Source organism: Balaenoptera borealis (assembly GCF_965194805.1).
Source record: "Balaenoptera borealis genome assembly, chromosome: 12".
Lineage (NCBI taxonomy): Eukaryota > Metazoa > Chordata > Mammalia > Artiodactyla > Balaenopteridae > Balaenoptera > Balaenoptera borealis.
The window spans coordinates 101,572,687-101,596,587 of NC_138869.1; the positions used below are offsets into that span (position 1 = coordinate 101,572,687).

General features: G+C 43.4%; 1 protein-coding gene and 1 long non-coding RNA gene across 2 annotated transcripts in view; one reads left to right on the forward strand and one right to left on the reverse strand.

Annotated features, from left to right (window-relative positions):
- The first annotated feature begins 77 nt into the window (after positions 1-77).
- The window catches only part of LOC309608220 (uncharacterized protein C6orf52), a 391,220-nt gene continuing 367,396 nt past the window's right edge, over positions 78-23,901 (forward strand). Inside the window, exons 1-4 of the mRNA XM_082347789.1 lie at positions 78-6,846; positions 7,076-7,256; positions 9,524-9,569; positions 10,163-12,166. Of these exons, the coding sequence (XP_082203915.1) occupies positions 6,776-6,846; positions 7,076-7,256; positions 9,524-9,569; positions 10,163-10,320 (456 nt within the window). The 5' untranslated portion in view covers positions 78-6,775 and the 3' untranslated portion in view covers positions 10,321-12,166. The remainder of the gene's footprint in view (positions 6,847-7,075; positions 7,257-9,523; positions 9,570-10,162; positions 12,167-23,901) is intronic.
- On the reverse strand, positions 14,327-23,401 carry LOC309608232. Its single transcript, XR_014232756.1, has 3 exons — positions 20,813-23,401; positions 19,625-20,440; positions 14,327-18,627 (listed from the first exon to the last, which is right to left on the reverse strand). It is a non-coding gene; the product is annotated as an uncharacterized lncRNA (long non-coding RNA).

Consider the following 23,901-nt stretch of genomic DNA (forward strand, 5'->3'; position numbering starts at 1 on the left):
TAGGCGCCTGCATCCGTGGGAGGGATTTCAGGGCTAGAAAATCACACGGAATTTCCAAGAAGGGAATAAGGAAGGACGCCCCATGACGAGATTCTCATTTCAAGGAGAAAAAAAAAAACAAAAAACCTGGGGACTAGCAGGCATATTCTAGGGAGCCTTGAGCTAGGCGCTTCTGAGGCGAGTGGGCGGGACATCCTCTGCGGAAGCCCCTCGTTTCCGGGACGTCTACGGAAGGGGCGGGGCAGGCTCCGGCTTGGGTGGAAAGTGTAGAGGAGGCTCCGCGTTGCCGCGCAGTTGGTTAATGTGGACCCATGTCTGTAGTGGGCTGTGATAGCGGGACAGGAGTTAGGTCTCCTTGTTGTTTAGGAAGCCGAGGAATGAACTTTTCTCGTTCACATTTTCTGTAATGGGGCAAGGAGGGGTGGCATTTAGGGTTCGCCGTTGTCAGAGGAGTCCGATTCCCTCGTTCCCGCGCGGGCTCGATAATCTCGTCCTGCACACCTTTTCTTGCAGCTAGCTTATGGCTTGTCGAACTCTGGGGGCAAATTGGCCAACGTTGTGGCACATCCTGGGGAGGGAGGAGGACCCTTTCTTTACTCGAGGGGAGTAAAGACATTACTTGAGGACGAAAGGTATATAGTCATCCTTGGTCAGGTTGCAGAAAGAAATCTCATTTATTTCCGTTTCGCCACCTCCCCCAGGTTAGGTGCAGAGTCAAACGTGAATAAAAGCAAAGCCCTAATTGGGTTTGAGATTTTCACGAGATACGGAGATTCAGAGATGTGTTAGGACAGCTTCGCACAGACTTAACAAAAGAGTAAATCTTGGAGCGTAAAAATAGTCTCATGAACGCCCTAGTGGGTGGATATGACGGATACGAGGTTGACACACAGGTTGGTGTCGACCCTTCAGCCCCCATATGGATTGTAACGCATCCTATAGCTCTTAGACCCTGTTGTCTCTGAGGACATTTGTTCACCGGTGTTCTGAATCGTCAGTCCTTTTTTTACTCAGGTTTGTTTTAATTGATGCTGGTTTGGATACCGTAGAAATGATTTCATTTTGGTTGCTTTGGTTGTCACTGCAGCGCAAGGGAAGCCTTGTCTTCTGTGTGCTTTGGCGACTCTATGTGTAAGGACTCCTCAGGCACTGAAATGCTGAAGTCTAGCTCATTCTCAGCCTCTTGAAAACCAGTTTCACTGTTTGGCAATAGAGGCACCCATGAGAGAGAGTGCGGGCTGGGTCCCAGACCACCGCAGTGACATGTCACACGAGTTCTTTGTTTTCCCAGTGTATATAAAACTTAGGTTTGCATTATACTGTAGTCTATTAAGTGTGCAATACCATTATGTCTAAAAAAAATGCACATTCCTTAATTTAAAAACACTTTATTGCTGAAAAGTGCTAACCATCATTTGAGGCTTCGGCAAGTCCTAGTAGTAATAGCAAAGATCACTGATTACTGCACAAAATAGAATAATAATGAACAAGTTTGAAATATTGCGAGAATTACCAAAATGTGACACAGAGAGACGAAGGAATCAAACACTGTTGGAAAAATGGTGCTGATAGACTTGCTCCATGCAGGCTTGCCACAAACCTCGATTTGTTTAAAAAAAAAAAAAAAAAAAGCAATATCTGTAAAGAACAATAAAGCGAAGTGCAAAAAACGAAGTATGCCTGTAATTCCTTCCCTTTGGGCTAGTTATCTGATTAGGTTACCAAAAGGCACAAGTTGTTTTACTATTTAAGTTATTTTCCTATTTACTGCTTGTTAGTTCTGGTGGTTCTTCCACCAGAGAACCACTAAAGTCAGAGGAATGTGAATTTCTGGAGTGGTTGTCCCCGGGGCATGGGACAAAGAATGAGTAAGCAGGGGCTTCCCTGGTGGCGCAGTGGTTAAGAATCCGCCTGCCAATGCAGGCAACACGGGTTCGAGCCGTGGTCCGGGAAGATCCCACGTGCTGCAGAGCAACTGAGCCCGTGCGCCACAACTACTGAGCCCGTGGGCCACAACTACTGAAGCCCGCGCGCCTAGAGCCCGTGCTCTGCAACAAGAGAAGCCACCGCAATGAGAAGCCCGCGCACCGCAACAAAGAGTAGCCCCCACTCACCGCAGCTAGAGAAAGCCCACGTGCAGCAACGAAGACCCAACACAGCCAAAAATAAATAAAGAAAAATTTTTAAAAAAAGAATGAGTAAGCAGGACATTTCTTGAAGTCTTGTATTTTGTCTTTAAATGTATGACTTTTTACATATCTTTATTTTAATGGGAAGTCATAGTCACTCATCCGAAAAGGAAAAAAAACCCCACTTTTTTCTAAAACTGTGTTTCAAAATCATGTGCTTTATGTATTTTGATGCTTCTGAAATCCCCCTGGTGCCCTGCCTCATTACCCCAGTGAAGTCTCAACTGCTGTTTGAGAAGAATTAGTTCTCATTTGAAATTAATTTTAATGTATCACGATAACAGGATAATTACTACGGTCAGCATCTTTTGCCAGATTGCTGCATTTTATTTTTTTTAATTAATTTTTATTGGAGTATAGTTGAGTATCTGTCACATTTTAGAGAAGAACCTTGTGGGTTTTGCTCCAACCAGGATTCTTTTAGAATCTAGTTGGTTCTAGAATGAAAACCGTAATGCAAGTGACATAAACAACTCAAAATGGTTTACTCCTTTTCTTTCTTTGTTTACTGTTAAAAATTAGTGGAACCAATCATAGAGCTTAGAAGACCTTAGAGCATCTAGTCAAGGGGTTCCTAATCTGGGGGAGTTCATGGATAAGTTTTTGGGCCTCTGAATGCCCTGAAATTATATGCAAAATTATGTATGTACATTTATGGAGGAGAGCATTGATAAAATTTTATTACATTTTCAAAAAGATTAGTGCCTCTAAAGCTAAAATACTCTAATCCAGTCTGAGGTTATAAATGCTGAAGTAGGTCCAGAACTCTTTCCACACACCTAAGTAACAGTAGACCCTGGTGTTGCTGCTGCCTTTTACGTTTCCTTGGGCTGTAACGTTCTCTTTAACGGAGAAGAAAAGTGGTTTTTCATTGTCTAAAGAAAAACACACAACACAATATCATAAATCTGCTCAACTGGATTCCAACTGAGCATACTTCCTGCCAAACCTCCTGTTCTCTTTCCAAACTCAGGACGTAAAAGCCATTCAATCTCATTCTTGTGAAAACACCAGTTGCCAAGTAACAACCAACCCTCCAGAGATCATTAACTCTAAAGCGCAACAGGATTTCTAGTTTTGCATTTAAATTATTGATAGAAAAGGTTCTTACACTTGAGCCATGCATTGATTTATTCATTCACTCAAGAAATATTTATTGAGTACCTGGCTTTGGTTCGCTAAAGAAAAAAGAGCCAGTTTTCCTTTTCGCGGGTGGGTGAGGGTGGTGATAAGGTGGATATACTGAGCTAAAAGCAAGATACAGTGGAGAGAAATCGGCCCTGTTAGAAATATCATGTGCGTCTAACATTCCCTCTTAGTTACCTTCTCTTCACAGTGTGACAGGCGGCAAGTCTGTTAAATTTGGGGACTCTACCGAGCTTGCATGTGCTTGTATTCTCAGAGGACTTTGGTCTCCTCTGCACGTGGAGCAGAGTGGGCTACTTCCCCTGGACACCAGCCTGATAGAAATTTGCTTCACCTGCTTCATGGGAATAATCCTGGTGAGCTTTGAGAGGTTTGCACTTGAGGCTGAGATCAAGGAAAGATTTGTGAACCTTTCCTTGTCACCATCATCTAAAAATCGCCTGAATGTCCATCTTCATCTCTGGAGCGTTGCTCATGGCCTTCGGTGCCCCGGCTCCTGCCGTCTTCCTGGGTGGGTTCAACATGCCCTATTGACCTCCCCTACAACCCCAGCCTCCTTACCACCTTGTCTGAAGGTTCAACTCCCACATTCCTTTCCAGCTACAGCTCCACCCCTCTCACTCATTCATAGCCAAAATTCCGATTTTCTTTCCAAAAAAAATAAAGTCAGTCCTAAAATAAGAGGACCAAAAAAAGATATTAACGTTTTTATGAAAGAATCTTAACTGATATGTTGAATTTGATTTCTACGTTGCTCCAGTATTTAAGAATTTGTCTTTTTCTAAAAAAATACAACAAACTGATGAATATAACAAAAAAAAAGAAGCAGACTCACAGATACAGAGAACAAACCAGTGGTTACTAGTTGTGGGGGGAGGGTACAAACTATTGGGTGTAAGACAGGCTCAAGAATGTATTGTACAACACAGGGAATATAGCCAATATTTTGTAATAACTGTAAATGGAAAATAACCTTTAAAAGTTGTATAAAAATTTTTTAAAGAAAACAGAAACAAAATAGTTTTCTAAAAAAAGGAATTGTTTTTAACCTTATATAACTTAACAGTAGTGGCTTAAACAAGACATTAATTTATTAATTAATTTATTTTTTTGGCCGCACTGTGCAGCCTGCAGGACCTTAGGTCCCCCAACCAGGGATGGAACCTGTGCCCCTTGCATTGGGAGGGCAGAGTCTTAACCGCTGGGCTGCCAGGGAAGTCCCAAGATAACTTGTTTCTTAAGTGAAAGGCATCTGGAGGTAGGTTGGTCTAGTGCTGGTACAGGGACCCCAGTCATCAGGGACCCAGATCTGTTCTCTCTTTAAGATCCTGTGTTTTGGGAATTCCCTGCGGTCCAGTCGTTAGGACTCAGCGCGTTCACTGCCAAGCACCCGGTTTCAATCCCTGGTTGGGGAAGTAAGATCCCGAAAGCCGCGCAGCCAATTGAAAAAAAAAAAAAAAAAAAAAGATCCTGTGTTTGGTCGTGTGACTTCTTCCTTCATATCACCTCATAGGCCAAGAGAGGTGCAGTTATTTTGTCTTCAGCCATCACATCCGTAATCTCAACACTAGGCCTGGGGGAAGGGTGGAGGACAGAAAGGCCTCCTTCCAGCTAAGCAAACTCCCTCTGCCTACGCTGTCCTCAATCCCCTTGTGATAGTTCGATTTACATTTATTAGCCAGACTTTGGCCACCTGGACACGAGGCCTGTTGCTACCTCCAAATAAAATCAGGATTCTGTTATTTTTTTAAAATTAATTTATTTATTTATTTTTGGCTGTGTTGGGTCTTCGTTGCTGCACGCGGGCTTTCTCTAGTTGCGGTGAGCGGGGGCTACTCTTCATTGAGGTGCGTGGGCTTCTCACTGCGGTGGCTTCTCTTGTTGCGGAGCACGGGCTCTCGGCACGTGGGCTTCAGTAGTTGCGGCACGCGGGCTCAGTAGTTGTGGCTCACGGGCTCTAGAGTGCAGGCTCAGAAGTTGTGGCACACCGGCTTAGTTGCTCCGTGGCATGTGGGATCTTCCCGGACCAGGGCTCGAACTCATGTCCCCTGAACTGGCAGGTGGGTTCTTAACTACTGCACCACCAGGGAAGTCCCAGGGTTCTGTTATTAAGGAAGAAAAGGAAACCAGATATTGGGTGACCCCTAGCGATGTGTGCACAGCTGCTAATCAATAACATTTCCCTTGAACACGGGGAAATTCCCTAGAGTATAAGCTCCACTGTATCACTAATGCCAGGCACCCACCTTGCATATAGGAGGAGCTCAGTAAATGATGGGTGAATGATTGAACGATTTGAATTCAACATGATGATTATTTTTCACATTACAGGTAAATATAGACTACATTAAGCATTTGAATAGTGTAATAGTTATCAACAAGCTACAAGGAAATGACCAGACCCTAAGTGTCCCTGTTTAGACTCAAAAGTTATCTTCTTACATGTTGACATTTTGTGTAGCCTTGCTACTTAAAGTGCTTGGGAGCTGGCTGGAAAGGCAGAATCCGAGGCTCCACTCCAAATCTATGGACTCCGGACCCACATTTTAAACATGCTCAGGTAATTTGAACCTGCACTGAAGTTTAGGAAGCACTGCTTTGTCATGCTTTAAAAAACAAAACAAAACAAAAAAACACACAGAATCACAGAAATATTTCTTCAAAATTTTTTCCTGCACTTGCATTAAGGTAGGGGTGTGTGTCTGTGTGTGTGTGATGTGTGATATACCACTTCTTCCCACCAGCTGGTTGGGGTAAAGATTTCAACCTGCAGAGGATGTTTTTAAAAAAAAATCCAGGGACTTCCCTGGGGGTCCAGCGGTTAAGACTCCATGCTTCCAGTGCAGGGGGCATGGGTTCAATTCCTGGTGGAGGAACTAAGATCCCACGTGCCGCAGAGCGCGGCCAAAAAAAAAAAAAAAAAAAAAGTCCGCTAGATGCTGGTTCCAATAGTTATTCTTTGCAGATGATGGAACTGAGGAGGGAAGCATCAAATTGTAGTCTTTGTCTTAAGGTTTTAGTGATTAAAAGTGACTCCCTTACATATTATTGTAGGGGGGAGGGTGGGACTTCTGCGTGCTTCACAATTGCCCAACTCACGCTCCCTCTCTGGCCCCTCCCCCCGAACCTCCCCCCTCTGGCTGGCTTTCCAGGGCCTGACATTTGCGGGAGGGGTCAGGCAGCTCAAAGCCCGCGGAAGTTTGCAGGAGTTCCCCCAGGTGACCCCAATACACTCCTTCCCAACCCCACCCACTCCTTAACCCACATGAAAGTCAAGGAATTAAGTATCTGGCCGAAATTGACACTGCAGGTAATTCCTATCTCAGAGGCAGCTGTAAGAGTTATTTGTGGGGTTGAGGGGGTTTAGACCAGGAGCTGGAATTTTTGATGCAGGAGTCAAAAGTGTGGATTTCCGATCGTTTTATCAAGTGTCTGGATAAATGGCTGAACAAGAGAGTTTTGCAGGTTTCAGCATAGCCCAACAAAATAATTATTACTGGTACTGGCAAAGGTGAGCTGATTTTTCCTACTCTGAACGAAAAGGAAGACCGATGGTGTTCTGTTTCTTATACAATGTGGCAATTTACAAACTGTTGCTTTGAAAATAGGTGTGCTTAAAACAGTGAAAGCGGAAATCATCCTTACTTGTAACGTCTGGGAAAGAAGAGGGAGTCCTGGGGTTTTGAGTGATTCTGCCTTGATGGGTGATGTCATTCCTGTCCTTTCCCCTCTGCTCTTAGAGTGAAGCCAGACTTCCATTCCTGCCAGGGTTACCCCTTTGGCAACTGGTACCAGCAGCAGCACAGATGTTACCCTCCTTCTGGCTGTAGCTGCGGCTATGGAATGGACGGAAATGGACCCAACCTTTATTCTGTGCGTGAGACCTCCGGATACCCAGTTGAAACTTCACCTACACCCAAGGTATCTCTCCCTGGCATTAATACTGTGTGGTTTGGGTGCCCCGTACGGAAACATCTTTTTCCTTTCCTCACGCTTCCAGATCTTCTCATTCAAATTCCCACAGCCCTGGCTTCTGCTCCCTAATTTAGTACCAGAGAGTAGAAGCTGATGACCTGAGACATTTTGACTTGCAAACAATTTCAGTCCTCACTGTTTTCCAAAAATAAAATAATAGGTTGGTGAGGTCTGTGCGGGAATTCTTGCTACTGAATTGTAGCTTAGCATCATTCAGTAGATTTTACCCTTAAACACTTAACATTGGACAAGAGGTACTTTTTTTTTTTTTTTTGCTGTAGCAGCAAACATTAACACATTTTACTTTTTTGATGACTAAAGTAACATATTTCTTTAAAAGAGGTATTGGAGTAAGAGAAAGCCTCCACCACCCCACTCTCTTCCCCGTTCCGTCCTCACTTAGAAGAAAGCATTGTTCAAGTGGATCTATGGCCTCTAGATTTTCCCTTCTACTCTCACTAAATCACTGTGAATGGGCTTAATTTCTGTTTGGGGAGTTCGGGGCGCCTTGGCTAGAACGGACAGTGTCGGATAGGCTTACTAGTTTGTTCCTTGCTTGCTGCTGTTATGTTGCACCAGGAGAGCTTTCTTTAAAAGTTGCCTATTTGGATGTGCTGTGATTTTAGCTCATCACTTATCGACTGACATTTTAAATGTTTTCGGTGCTTTAACAAACTTCCTTTTACCTCTTTTCAAGAATTTGAGTGTTTTTTGGCTAAGGGAAAAATTCTAGAAGGGGAAGTTCTCGATGAAAGGATATGACAGTTAAAATCTTAAACAGGAAGCTTCTTTCCAAAAAGCCTGCCTGAGCTTACACTTTCCATCGATGGTATGGCTTGCTTCTCCATGATTTTCTGTGTGTGATTAGCCAGCCTGACAGGTGAGGAAGGCATTTGTCTTTCATTGAGGGCAAATAACTTTCAAATGTTTATTGGTATCTGTGCTCTGTGACTTCATTGATGTCCTTTGTCTACCTTTTTCCTTTTGCCTTGTGTCCCCCCCCCTTTTCTTGACTGTGTGAGATATTTACATAATAGGGAAATTAGCACTTTGCAGTCAAAGTGTTACAAATTTTTTCCCCCAATTTGTGTGCACAGTAACACTCTGTGTGATAGCCTTGGCTTTAACACCTAAGCCTTCAGTTTTTAAAACGTGCATTTGCTTGGTATTTTTTTGCCCAGACTTTCATTTCCAATTTTTCAAGCCTGTTTTTTGGGGTTTTCTGGCTGTGCCTCGGTGCTTGCAGGATCTTAGTTCCCGGACCAAGGATTGAACCCAGGCCCTTGGCAGTGAAAGTGCCAAGTCCTAGCCCCTAGACCACCAGGAAACTCCCACCTGAGGTTTTATCATATTTTTCTTCTTTCACTTCTCTCTTTTTTGTGCTCTTTTGGAGATGGTCTGACTTCCTGTGGTTAACTTTGTATCTTTAAATAGAGAGGTATAGGTTTGAGTATATTATCAACTTCAGAAATTAACCAATTATGCAGTGGGTGAACTGAGTCCATAGAAGAAAAGTCACAAAGGAGGAGCTTCAGCCAAAGGCATCTGGCTTCTCTGAAGTTTTGGGGAATTAACTGGCATCCTGGGGCCTGGGCGAGGAACTAGACAGCAGGGGCCCTGGAATCAGCTGTACGTCCTTGACAAAGGCAGGTTCCCAGCCGGTGCCTGCAGAGAGGAGTTGTAAAAACTTGCATTGCCCCAGGAGAGCCCACAGAGTCTGGTTTAACTAACCAAGATTTATTTTGGGAGTGCTTCTGGAATTTACTTCTTTCATTACGTAAGAAGATAATTGATTGGTTTGCTTTGGCCACGAGGGGTATGTGCTCATGGAGACTTTGCAGATTGTCACCTGGAAGGAAGGGCAGAGCTCCAGGTGGAGAGTTGGGTGCCTATTACAGTACCTGTGGAGTCTGATGCCAGGCTCCCTGCCGTCTGGTTCCTCGCCCAGGCGCCAGGATGCCAGTTAGTTCCCCGAAACTTCAGAGAAGCCAGACGCCTTTGTCTGATGCTCCTCCTTTGTGACTTTTCTTCTATGGACGCGGTTCACCCATTGCACTTATATCATTTAAAGGCTCTTTTAATCAAAATTCAAAGTAAAGTTGATCAAAAGGGAGTTTAGTGTATATTATTTTTGAGAGCTAAATTCTTCCAAGAAAGTGAGTAACCCTTTAAGTAAAATTAGTTTTTTCTTAACATACTGATTTTCATTGTAGGAAACCACAGCTCTGGCTGAAAACCAAGATGAAGATTCACTAGAAGGTAACAGAAACCTTCTGTTGCCCTCGTTGAAAACAAAACTAACCCCTTTTCCAGGTTCCTCATTCACTCAACTGGCTAGAAACTGAGAGATCCTACTGGAGAATTCCAGTGTAGGTCTCCCTCTGTTTCTGAATTAATTGCTATAAACAATTTATTCACTTATATCAATCTGTTAACTAAATAGATAAAGCAGCATGCTTATTTTTCAAAGCCCTGTCGTAGGGATTTAGTTCTGGCTCACTCTTTGGCATTGTATCTGCCCAAGTCCTCATGCTAGAAACTCAAGACTGCTCCAAGTTTAATGCATTTCCAAGTCCTGTCCGTTCATCTCCACATTATCTCTCAATTCCATCCATTTTCTCCATCTCTGTCACCATCTAGATGCTCATTGAGTCTGGTAGCACTACTTTTTTAGCTTCAATTTCTATTTTTAAGTTTATTGAAAGTAAACACACAATTTAAAAAATTTAACATTAAATGTCTGCAATATTTCCTGCTAATGTTTTTTTAAAAGTTCTAATTTTAAGCTGTTTCTAATATGTGTCCTGTAAAACTGTATTTTTTTTTTTCATATGTTTTATTGGCTTCTGCAGATCCAAATCTTCATTTGAATATTGAGGAGTTAAACAAAGAATTTATGGTGGAAAGTGAAGAACTCTATGACTCTCTCATGAATTGCCACTGGCAGCCTCTGGATACAGTTCACTCTGAAATCCCAGATGAGACCCCCCAAAAGCAAGATGTTCATTAAGCTACCCAACTATCACATTAATTGTATCTTGTTTTGTTTTTGTTAAAAAAAAAAATTCTCCCAGGAATGTATTGGATTCTGTATGCAAATACAGATTTCCAAGACTTAAATGTGATGGAGATGAGAGAACATAATTTAAATAAATTTTACCAGCACATTCATTTCCGGAAGTGTGGTTACATTATGGTTTTGTTTGTTTGTTTTTTCATTTTTTGGCTGTGCCACGAAGCACGTGGGATCTTAGTTCCCCAAACAGGGATCGAACCCACGCCCCCTGCATTGGAAGCACGGAGTCTTAACCACTGGACTGCCAGGGAGGTCCCAAGTATGTTATATTATGTAAGTGCCAGAAGAGGTCGCAGAACTATCATGGTAGAACAGGCTGCACTGTTAAGACATTTGAAAATAGGTTTCCTAACACAACATTGTAAATCAATTTAAAAAAAAAAGATAACAGGTTTAATATGAGATGGGCCTGACCTGAACTGATGGTGGCATTAGCTACTCTGATATAATTTGCTGCATTCCTCTATTCACAGACAATACAAGGTTTCTCGCCTGCATCTGGTATAGAAAAGTGTAGATTAGAACTAGATGTTTGATTTCCTTTTCCTGACCCTCAGGCTCTCTTATGAGAGAACTAGACAGCAGAAGACAGTGGAAACTCACTTGTCACAGTTGAATCCTCAGCATGGAAAAAGTGTGCTTGATCAAAACAGATTATCAGCCTTCTAAGATAGAGGAATTGGACTCCCATAAACACCAGTTCTGAAACTTCAATGCATATGTTGACTGTGTCTCTTATAAAATATGGGTTCCTTTTTTTTTTTTTTTTTTGGTCCTGAAGGTAAACGCCGTGTCCTGTTGATTGCTTTGCCATGGATGGGTACTTAAGGAGACCACCGGGACTGATCTGAGTGACCTGAAGGCCTGAAGACTTGTTACTTAGGTTAGTTAACCAGACTCTGTCCATAGACTACTGTTTTGAGAGTGTTTAATACATGCTAATCCTTGTCCCAACGAGGCTCAAAGAGCTGAATCCAACAAGGAGAGCTGGACGGACTGTAAAGGAGCTTGTCCTGCCCTATAGCATAGGACAGGGTTTCTCAAGCTTGGCATTACTGAAATTTTGGGCTGGACACTTCTTTGCTGTGGAGGTTGTCTGTGCAATGTCCTAACCTCTACCACTACACGCCAGTAGCATGCCATACCCCAGTTATAACAACCAAGATGTCTCCAGACATTGCCAAGTGTCCCTTGGGGGTAGAATGCCCCCAGTGGAGAACCACTGGAATAGAGCAATGAATCTCAAACCTTAGAGGGCATCAGAACTGCCTGGAAGGCTTGTTAAAACACAGATTCAGTAGGTCTGCATGGGACCTGAAGATTTCAGTTCTAAAAAGTTTCTAGGTAATGCTGCTGTTGATGGTACAGATGCCACACTTTGAGAACCACTGGCATTGGGAAATTCCTAACTGGTTCAATCTAGTTCTACCTGGGACAATGGTAAGGTTCTCCATTCATGTTCCCCATCCCAAAAGAAGGTGTGCAAGGCCCCACTTTCCTACAGAGCCCTGACCTGTTCAGGTATCCATCCTCCTCATACAGCCATGTGCTTTGGGGGCCAGCATCATATCTGGCTCTAGGGAATGGCTCTTGTGTGATCTGAGACACATGCAGTGGTCGCAATCCTCTTGCTAGAGGTTGGTTTAGGTAGAGACATATGATAAAATTCTGGCTAATGAGATGTGAGGAGAATTTTTCCTCATTTTTAAAAAAAATTTTATTTATTTTTATTTTTGGCTGTGTTGGGTCTTCGTTTCTGTGCGAGGGCTTTTCTCTAGTTGTGGCAAGCGGGGGCCACTCTTCATCGCGGTGCGCGGGCCTCTCACCATCGCGGCCTCTCTTGTTGCGGAGCACAGGCTCCAGACGCGCAGGCTCAGTAGTTGTGGCTCACAGGCCTAGTTGCTCCGTGGCATGTGGGATCCTCCCAGACCAGGGCTCAAACCCGTGTCCCCTGCATTAGCAGACAGATTCTCAACCACTTCACCACCAGGGAAGCCCCCCTCATTTTTTAAAAGGAGAAACAGAAGACAGATACCTTCTCTTTCTCTGGACATTAGGTTTAGATATAATGCTCAGTACTGTTGCAGCTACCTCGTGACAGTTAGGGGAACAAACTGAAGGCAGTGCTGATCAACTGGAAATGGCAATGAAGGAAGATGGAAGGAAACTGGATCCATGATAACGGCATTGAGCTGTTGAATTAGCTAACCCTGGAGTCTCTGTACATCTAGGCGTTATGTACGATAATGTATTTTTTTAACATCTTTATTGGAGTATAATTGCTTTACAATGTTGTGTTAGTTTCTGCTGTATAACAAAGTGAGTCAGCTATATGTATACATACACCCCCATATCCCCTCCCTCTTGCGTCTGCCTCCCACCCTCCCTATCCCAACCCTCTAGGTGGTCACAAAGCACAGAGCTGATCTCCCTGTGCGATGCAGCTGCTTCCCACTAGCTATCTATTTTACATTTGGTAGTGTATATGTGTCCATGCCACTCTCTCACTTTGTCCCAGCTAACCCTTCCCCCTCCCCGTGTCCTCAAGTCCATACTCTACGTCTTTATTCCTGTCCTGCCCCTAGGTTCGTCAGAAACATTTTTTTTTAGATTCCATATATATGTGTTAGCAAACAGTATTTGTTTTTCTCTTTCTGACTTACTTCACAATGTATTTTCTTACTCTTTAATCCACTCTGAATTTTTGTAATTAGTAGCAGAAGTATCCTAACAGATTCAGCTGGCATGTGCAAAGACCTTGGTGTCCTTGAATCAAAAGGAGACCAGTCAGTGTGTCTAGAGCTGTACTAATATGGTAGCCCCATGTGGCTATTGAAATTAAAAAAATTTTTTTTTTGGCCGTGCTGCATTGCTTGTAAGATCTTAGTTCCCTGACCAGGGATCGAACCCGGGCCCCTGCAGTGGAAGCACAGAGTCCTAACCACTGGACCTCCAGGGAGTTCCTGAAATTTAAATTTTAATTAATGAAAATTAAAAATTCAGTTTCTCTCTTACACTAGTCACATTTCAAGTGTTCAGTAACCACATGTGTCTGGGGCTACCATCTTAGCCAGTGCAGATTACAGAACATTTCTATCACTGCATAATGTTTTATGGTATAACACTGGCCTAGAGCATCAGGGGAAGAGGGGCCTGAGGTGAGGTGAGAGCAGGATTTCTCAGCTGTGTTCATTACAGCTCCCTTTCTGGAGCCCTTTAGACACCTTTCCCCCAACCATCCCCCACCCCCCATGAAATGTTAATTCCATAGCTATTCTATATACTCTGTATCTGGGTTTTATACATTGAAAAAGTTAATTCCCTTTCTTCACTCTCCAGAACCAATTTTTGCCTCCCTGGGGAAGGTATTTTCCCCTGTTGAGAATGCCTGGGTTAGTGTGTTAGTCACGAACAAGTTCAGGCAGGAATTTTAGGTCACCGTAAAGAATTTGGATTTTATTAAAACTGTATTGGGAAGCAACTAGAGGACTCTAAGGTGGGGACTCACGTGGTCTGTTTTTTGTCTTCCGACTATCACTTGGCTGCTTCATGGGGCACAGCTTGGAGGGAGATGGCAGCAGAGGTGGGGAGACCAGTAAGGAAACCTGCAGCTGCCCTGGGAGAGAGGCTGGAGGTTCATCCTGGGGTCGTAGCTGTGGATTTGGAGAGAGGGGGAGAAATTTGAGGTACCTTTTGGAGATGACATGGCAGCTCTTAATAATTGTAGTGAGACAGATAGGAGGCGTCTAGAATTACCGCAGGGATTTTGGCTTGAGTAATGGCATGGACAGTGCTTCCACTGACTGAAGTGGAGAAAACTGGGAGAGCAGTAGGGTGGCGAGGGTTGTTATGGGTGCGTTAGAATGGAGATGCCTGTTAGCCATTGGGCAGGGACTGCTGGAACCTTCTGAGATGTATCTACTCCACCAGTGTCTTTTTTTTTTTAAATAAATTTATTTACTTATTTATTTTTGGCTGCATTTGCTCTTCATTGCTGCACGCAGGCTTTCTCTAGTTGCGGGAGCCGAGGCTACTCTTCGTTGCGGTGCTCGGGCTTCTCACTGCGGTGGCTTCTCTTGTTGCGGAACACGGGCTCCAGGGCACGCAGGCTTCAGTAGTTGTGGCACGTGGGCTCGGTAGTTGTAGCTCGCGGGCTCAGTAGCTTTCGCGCATGGGCTTAGCTGTTCTGCGGCATGTGGGATCTTCCCTGACCAGGGATCAAACCCGTGTCCCCTGCACTGGCAGGCAGATTCTCAACCACTGCGCCACCAGGGAAGTCCTTCCACCAGTGTTTTGATTCCACCTCTGCTGGAAGCTTGCAGGAGTGAGGAATCCATCCCTTTCTACCTTCTCAGCCAAATATGGACCATGACTGAGACAGCTGTACCAGGGGACCCACCGAGAGAGAACCTTGTTATATGCATGTCTTATTTAACCAGAGTCACCTCTAATAGGAGGAAACAGGCTAAAGGAAGAGCTTCTGTAGAAATTGAACAAATGGCAGGACAGGCTTTGCACCTTTATTCTTTAAGTTCGAAGTACCAAAATAATGGGGACTTTTTAACATTAGAGAAAAAAACTCTAGTGGACATACTATGAATGTGGTCCTAGTTGCATGCTCTGTTATCCCTAATCAGGCTTTCATAATATCTAACCTCCCTTGCTGAGGTTCCTCTTTCTAGTTGCCCAACCCAAAGAAGAGAGGGATGGGATTTTTTTTCTAGTGCTCTTAAGGCAGTTACATTAGTGGCCCCAGGTGAGTGGCTATGCCCTTGTGCAGTCCCTTCTTACGCGGATGCGAGGCTTGACCATTGTCGACCTGCTTTAGCCAACGGACCATCAGCAAATGTGATGCAAACAGGGACATGATAAGCACTTTCACACTGGGGTTTTTCTCTTTTGGGACACTTCCACCATCATGTGAAGAAGCCCACTCAAGCCTAAGGATAAAAGGCCCTATGGAGGAGAACAGAGGTGCCCTAGGAAATAGCCACTAGACAGCCGCACTCACGGTCTGCTGACTATAACCCCATGAGTGATCCCAGGTGAGACCAGCAGGGGGGCCCAGCCCATAGTGCTGACCCTACTTAACATGTCTTAAAAAGATTACACTATGATTTGGCAGTGAAATGAAAAGGGCACAGACGCAGATCAACAGGGCAAAAATTTGAATTTAGTGAGGCAAATATTTGTCGTTAGAGAAATGACCACAAATCTATGTTTTCTTGCGTATTTGTTGTAAAGAAATAAACAATTTATTTCATTTATATCAATCTTGTGTATAAATAAAAAGGAAAATATGGTTTTAAAAATATGTGTCTAAATGGAGCTAGAACAGAGATTGGCTAGATAATAAAGATTTTTTGTCCATGCTGTCTTTGACCCAACTGCTCAAGTCTTCCAGAGGAAGTATGGTGCAAAAGCAGCCCTAGACTACAGGTAAACCAGTGAGCTTGGCTGTGTTGCAATCAAACTTTATTTATAAGAACAGATGACAGGCTGGATTTGGTCCACGAGCTGTAGTTTGCCAACCCCTGTCCTACAGGAACCCCTTTAAAAAGTTTTAAGTAAAAATTTTAAGTGGTAAGAAAACATTGTCATAGTTTAATTGGCAAGGTTCGTGTTTCTCAGTGATAAAAAAAATTATGGGGCTTATCATCAGCGGTATTTCAGATTCAGTAAAACACAGTGTATGAGAATTCCCTGGCGGTCCAGTGGTTAGGACTCAGTACTTTCACTGCCAGGGCCCAGGTTCAATCCCTGGTTAGGGAACTAAGATCCTGCCAGCTGCATGGTGCCGCCATAAAATAAAATTAAATAAAATGTGCAGCCATAAAATAAAATAAAATACAGTGTATAGGTATATATATGTTTAAGAAACACGGTATCACATAATCTGGCTTAATGGGAATAAATAGCCAGAAGTTAGCAGATGATTTAAAGTTGTGGGCGGCATTGGAACCGTAACTTAATTTGTTGGGTCTGTGTATAACATGACATGCAGAACTTGATGAAGTATGATTAAGGTCTGGATTTAGAATAAGATAAGAACTCAGTGAAGGACAAAATTAAAGCATCAGCATAAATTCATACATGTTGAAGGGGCTCCTGCTATGATGTGGAGCAGTCCACAATGCCTCTGACATCACTCTGCTTATCACCAATAGTCCTGTAAAACGATAAACACCCAGCATAAGTGTGAAGGTTACCTTATATTCTCCATCACTGACTATAACTCAGAAGGTAGCAAATGCTGGATTGTGGGCCACAGAAAGCCAGACTGGCCGGATGTCTCTGTTGCAGAATGATGACTCTTTCAGAATTTTGGGGTTAACAATGATGGCGACAAAATGTCTCGTGTGAACAGAGAGGCTCCCTTTCATGGCGGTGACCAGCCAGTGGCAAAATGAGATGAACAACAATGATTACCACCAAATGGAACAAATTACAGCTGCAAAAAGGGCCAAGTGCTCTAAATTCTAAAAAGAGAGTGATGACAAAAAGATAGATGTTTACATAATGTTCACATGGTTTATAAATATCAGGGGTCGGTGCAGATAGCGAGGCGCTTCTACTAAAGTTCTGGGTAACAGCGATATGATCAGTCATTGATTGTTGTGGCCTCAGACCTGTTCCAGTTATTCTGTTGAGAGTTGACAGTAAGTGACCTAACTGATTGTGATAAGCGCCTGTTAGGCCTATGTGGGGAGCAGTGTGGGTCATAGATCATCAACAGTGGACGTTGTAGTTGTGTTTGTGATTATCTTGTCCACGGAGATGAGCCCCTGAGAGTAAGGGCAATATTTCTGTGCTGCAAGTAGGGAGATAAGAGAGCAAAAGAAACCTTGTACTTATCACTGGTTGATGAACATTGCTTGGAAAAATGTCTGAATTTCTGGTGCTGCTATGTTTTGCTGTATTAAGAGAAAACCGCTAGGTCAATGGGATGGAGTCCCCAGCGTCTGATGAGGCAACTTTAGGATGGTGTGGATCCGTAGTCAATAGATCCTTGCTTCTGACTGAGTAGCCTTCATGGGGATGGGGTCTGGAAGGACGAGGCTGCTCCTTGTGATGAAAGAGCGGGGACATAATTGAGGGCTGCCCTGATTGCTGTAGGGCACTTTGAGACCTGGGTATGCCTCAGCTTCCCCTGAAAGAACCACAGTGGGGATTTCAGGAGCAGCGTCCGAAAGCCAGCAGGAGTCCTACAGTTATTGAGATGTGACCTGCCTTAAAGACAAGGATGGGCAACTAGAGGCAGAGGACATGTGGCTGGCATCACTACTTCTGTTATCCCCAGTACCTTCGATAAGCAAGCTTCTGCCTCCAGAGTCTGGATGTTGTATCCTGGGCACCTGGTTTTGTCTGCCCTGCCTACCTGTCCTAGGAAGTGCTTTTCTGACTCAAATCTTGAGATTCTAGTGAGCCCTTTCCTATTACTGACCCTTCCTCTCTGGCCGCAGTTGATGACTGGTCCAGCAGTGGGCTGCAACCCAGCCTACGCCATGGTCCCTGCTTCAGCTGATTGATCAGGATGATCTCATGACCTAAGTTGGACCCATCAAGTTTTCCCTGGGATTTCTGAAGAAACCTCAGTCCTCCTCTGGTGGTGAAACTGGGAGAGAGAGGGCCCAGGAGCAGCTGTAGCAATGTTCCTGCTGTGAGTAAAGTTAATTTACGGAGAGACGCAGATAACAAGGCTAGAGGGACAGAGTCATGTGGTGTTTCACTCTCTAGGTTTTCATTTTCTGCACCCCTGTTCTTTTCAGGAATCACAAAACTTCCAATACAGTTCCCCTTGTTGGTGCAATTTCCTTCACGGGAACCCAAATTGTCCTGATTTAATCAAGTTCTTAATTTGCCAGCCCACGTGGGCGGGTTAGAAAAGCTGATGTTCTCCACTTCCATTCCTCTTGTTAACTCCCTCCTAAGCCGCATGTTATTCCATCTCTACAGTTTTCTCAGGGTCAACTCATCCATTCCCATTCCATTCTGCTCTGTGCATCCTGGGCAAGAAATTCACATTTATTTTTGCAGCTCAGGCCTTTCTTTTGAGCTCCACATTAAGTGTATCCGACTGCTTACTTTGATTCTTTACCTTGGGTGTCCAATAGGTATTCCCAAATTACTGTGTTTGTAATGGGCTGTACTCAGTTTTACCTGTGTTAATAACTGTCACATTCTATCAAATGGTGATAAATACTTGGGGATCCCATGCCCTTAACAGGGAGGGGTTTGGACCTGGAGGAGAGGAGATGGACAACTTCATGAATCATTGCCAGTGAGTCTATCAACTGCATTTGTTTGCAAAAGTAGCGGGGGTGAATCTGAAATAGAATTTTGTGGAAGAATGCACGTTTCAAGCTGAGAAGTTACAGAAATTTACAGCACTAATTGATTCAATAAACAAATATTATTAGACAGGACACTTTGGATTTGCAAGATGAATCAGGCATCTGATCACACCTGAGGAGACTCATAGCTAAAGCAAGAGAGAACTTCCCAAACTACTAAATTACAAGATAAAATATGATACATGCCCCAGAAATGTACAGAGCACCATGGAAGTTATAATAAAATCAAGGTATAGAAATAAATCTCTATGTGAGGCAGTCGATTTTATTTAAGGCTCTCTTGTCTCAAATTGTACCCTGGTTTCACCTAACCATCTTTGTGGAGCCAATAGGCAAGGGTTTGGATGCCTCAGTACATATTATGAGGGGATTTCCTTAAAGTCATCAGTGGCTTCGTGGCCACCGTGACTGTGCTTCGTGACAGCACCATGTTATGCTATGAACATAGTTGGAAGTCTAGGAAGTGAAGCATTTCCCCTCTTCCAGTGAACCTGCAGTCATTACCTCCCTCCCAAGGAAACTGGATGCTCTTCATCGAGTCCCTTCTGGTTGAGGACCTCCTCTATCCAGGCGAGAACTTTAGAAGCCACATACTTCTCACTTCCTCCCCACAATTCTTCACCGAGACAGAAACCTAGAGTCCCCTAGAGAACATGCTGCCACTCCCTTGGGAAGCCTGATCTCAGAATGTCCTGTCCTCCTCTATCCTTTTTTAAAAATCTCTATTACTCTGTTAGCTGCTATCCTACCCTGTGGGGAAACAGACCTTGTTGGGCTGCAACCTGCAGACCTGCAAGCCTTGTAGTTGCCCAGCCTTGAGACTGAAGAAAGAGCCCAGAGACAGCAACAGAGACATCAGTGGTTGACTGGACAGGGGATCTTACATGTCTGAAACAAAGGGTCCTGGAGCGACATCCCACCATGTACAGCAGACGGCAGGCAGGTCGTGGCAACAACCTTTGCTACCCAGGGGAGAAGGAGGCTACCATTTATGGGGGGAATTGACGTCAGGTTGACTCATCAGTTACCAGGGAAACCAGCAGCCAGGCATGTCCCTCACAGCCCCTCAGGTTAATGACCATCACGAGGGCAGCTATTTTCCTTTAATAAATTAGCAGGTGGAGCTGTTCTGGCCTAAGGATTGGACCAATAACGAGCTGGGCCAAGGAGTAAGCAAGTGCACATGAGCAGGTGTATGGGAAGCAGGGACTGTCAAGCAGCAGATGATAAAGAGCAAGAGAACAGCCATCATTTTTAAAAAAAAATTACTTATTTATTTATTTATTTTTGGCTGTGTTGGGTCTTCGTTTCTGTGCGAGGGCTTTCTCTAGTTGTGGTGAGCAGGGGCCACTCTTCAACGCAGTGCACGGGCCTCTCACTATCATGGCCTCTCTTGTTGGGAGCACAGGCTCCAGACACGCAGGCTCAGCAGTTGTGGCTCATGGGCCCAGTTGTTCCGCGGCACGTGGGATCTTCCCAGACCAGGGCTCGAACCCGTGTCCCCTGCATTGGCAGGCAGACTCTCAACAACTGCACCACCAGGGAAGCCCGAGAACAGCCATCTTGAGTGGCCTGACCATACAGACCTGAAAGGCTCCTGGGCTCTGACCACACAGTGGCGGTGGGGGGATGATTCAGGGTGGAAGGCACAGGGCTGGAAGGGGACATGGATGCTTCTGTTTGTCAAAAGAACTCTTTACCTAGATGGCAGGGAATCGTTATAAGCGGTGGCATGGCATGGTTAGATCTGTGGCTTTAAAAGAAGACTTGGTAATGGTGTGAAGGAAGAATTTAAAGGATAAAGACGGCTTTACCTGACAACCCAATGGTGAATTCACGGGGCACAGCAGTAAAGGATGAGAGAAAATGACTCTAGGAAGGGGCTGCTTGAGCTGATTAGAGAAAAAGTGAAAGGTAGCAAGGCTCAGGCGTTTTTATGGGAACAGCGGGTGAAGGTAACAGAAATGAAGTGATGTCACTTGGCGTAGGGAGAGGAAAATACTGGATTAATTTTGCTTCTTGATAAAGCGAATCACGGGAAGAGGTGTGGGCACACCAACACATCCGCATACTCATTGTGGCTCATCTCAGAGTTCCACATGGAAAGCTGGCACGAGGGAGGGGACATCGATTATCTCCTCTAAGTATCAGGCAGACATACTGTTTCCCAAACTGGGATCTACGGAACACTAGAGTTACAAGAAAAGATATTAAATAGATGAACTACCAAAAACGGGAGTGGTGATTCTGTGGCCAAAATAAGTTCAAGAAATACTGCATATTACAAGATGAAAGGCTCTGGACATCTCCCACTTGGATGGGACCAGAGAACCCCCTTGCCCATCACACCTTTACAGGGCCTGGTGTTGAAAGAGCATCATGTTTTAAATGAGACACTTAGTGCACTGGGAGTGTGTCCTGCAAACCGGCGCTGGTCCACCAACCGCTCACCAGTCTGCAGCAAGATCAATGCAGAAACTGTGTGGGTTTGGAAACTCTGACAGCACTCTTGACGGTGCAACATCCAAGCGCCATTTTATTTTTCTAATAATGCATTTCATTCTCTTTTACAAAGATATCACTCCACCACTGACCAGCGGGAGAAAACTGGCTTTTCTTCACAGATGGTTAAGAAACACTTTTAAAAAGAGCAATGGCCGAGAGAAATTGTTCTCCCAGACATCTCGATTTGATGGATTAGAAATTTTTTTAAAAAGTGAGATCTACGTACGATGGCCAACTTTTTGCTTCACCACTTAAACGACTTCCATCACCTGTTCCCGTCATTTCATTTATTTTTATTTTTTATTTTTTTATTTTTAATTTTTGGCTGCACCGCAGGGCTTGTGGGATCTCAGTTCCCTGACCAGGTTTTGCACCCCGGCCACGGCAGGAAAGCGCTGAATCCTAAAAACTAGACTACCAGGGAACTCCCCCATTCTCTTATTTTTCTTTTATTTTTAATTTTATTTATTTATTTATTTTTGGCTGCGTTGGGTCTTCCTTGCTGTACACGGGCTTTCTCTAGTTGTGGTGAGCGGGGGCTACTATTCATTGCGGTGCGTGGGCTTCTCATTGTAGTGGCTTCTCTTGCCACAGAGCACAGGCTCTAGGCGCATGGGTTTCCGTAGCTGTGGCACGTGGGCTCAGGAGTTGTGACTCATGGGTTTAGTAGTTGTGGCTCACGGACCTAGTTGCTCCGCGGCATGTGGCATCCTCCCGGACAAAGGCTTGAACCCATGTCTCCTGCATTGGCAGGCGGACCCTTAACCCCTGTGCCACCAGGGAAGACCCCATCGTTTCATTTTTAAATATGGCATCTTAATATGCAAACAAAAGAGGAAAGAGTTAATTTCAAAGAAAGACCAGTTCTTTAAATTTTAGAAATCAAGCTTTATGAAAAACTTGCTCTTCTTTTCTTCTCATTTTGCCAAGGACCAGTGAGACTTTGTCACACAGTGGCATTCTCCGTGCACCAACCTTGGACAGTGGTTGGAAAACTGAATCTTGAGAAATCTGATAAGTCAGTCCTCTCTCTCATCCTCCACTTTCATGAAGCAACAGGAAGGAGTGTAGACTCAGAGCAAGGATAGCCAATTCAGCCTGTGGCCTGCTTTGTATTTCCTGCAAGCTGACTATGGTTTTTACATTTTACATTTCTACATTCAAAGTGTTAAAAACAAAAACGAAAAAACCCCAAAAAACCCCACAAAAACAAAGAACATATGACAGAGTCCATACGTGGCCGGCAAAACCTAAAATATTTATTTTCAGGCCTTTCGTAGAAAATGGTTGCTGGTTCTTGGTGTAAATGGCTGGGACATACCAATAAATATCAAAAACAATTGAAGAAAACTGAAACATGAAAGAGAAACCCCCAATTCAATAAAGAGAAGCACTATCACCTAAGAAAACAGTTAATAAACAAAAGAAAACTGAAGTAAAACTATAGAGACATGTAGTTTTGGGTCCTTATACTTGCCAATTAGTACTAGGATCAGCTTGTAAAATCCTGTTAAGAATTCTGCAGTGAAAACCTCTATAGTTTATCTGAAGTTGTTTATGACCATATCACTATTTGCTATTATTCACCTCTAAGAATTTTTTGTCCTTAACAAATGTGTACCCAGAGTTTAGCAACAAGGCCACTACAGTAAACCTGTCAGTGCGAGGTACATTGTGTGTATGTAAGTTTATGAGATGGTCTCTGTAGTAGATGGCTACTTCAAATTTATTCCTTGAATGATACAATTATATTAACTTTTTCTCTTATTTTGTAACCTTTGGACATTCTAACTTGAAAGACTAAATATAGATTATAAAATGAATGTGGAAATTTCAAAAAAAAAGAATTCTGCAGTGATATTTATTGGAACTGCATGGAATTTATAAATTTATTGGGAGGTAATTATTTAATTCAATTAAAATATTGAATCTTTCAATCCATGAAAATAGTAGAGCACTCCATTTTTTAAAATAATTATTTCCTTTTAAAAATAAATTTATTTATTTATTTTTGGCTGCATTAGGTCTTCGTTGCTGCACGTGGGCTTTCTCTAGTTGCAGCGAGTGGGAGCTACTCTTCGTTGCGGTGCACGGGCTTCTCATTGTGGTGGCTTCTATTGTTTTAGAGCGTGGGCTCTAGGCACGCAGACTTCAGTAGTTGTTATAGCACTCCATTTTTAAGTCTTTTATAAAATTTATAAATTTATATGTTAAAGTCTGTCCATCTTTTGTTAGATTTACCCTTAATAATTTATGGGTCTTTATTATTGTTTGAAATATTCTTTGCTGGTGTATATAAACACCATTCACTTATATGTAATGACCTTATATTCAGCAACCAACTGATTTTATTTACTAATTCTAGTAGCTTTCCTATAGGCTCTTAGCTTATTAACCTTCTAGACAATCACACTGTCTGAAAATAATGGCAAATTAATTTCTTTTCCAATTCTTATACAAGTTTTTTCTTTTTCTTACCTTATTCAGGTGACTACAATTTCACTGAAAATGTTGAATATAGGATTGGTAGTGGACATCCGTATTACAGACTTTAAAGGAAATCCTTCTGAGATTCCACCCTTAAGAATAATGTGTTTTCAAAAAAAATTAAAAATAAAAAAATAAAAATAAAAAGAATAATGTGACTAAAAATAGA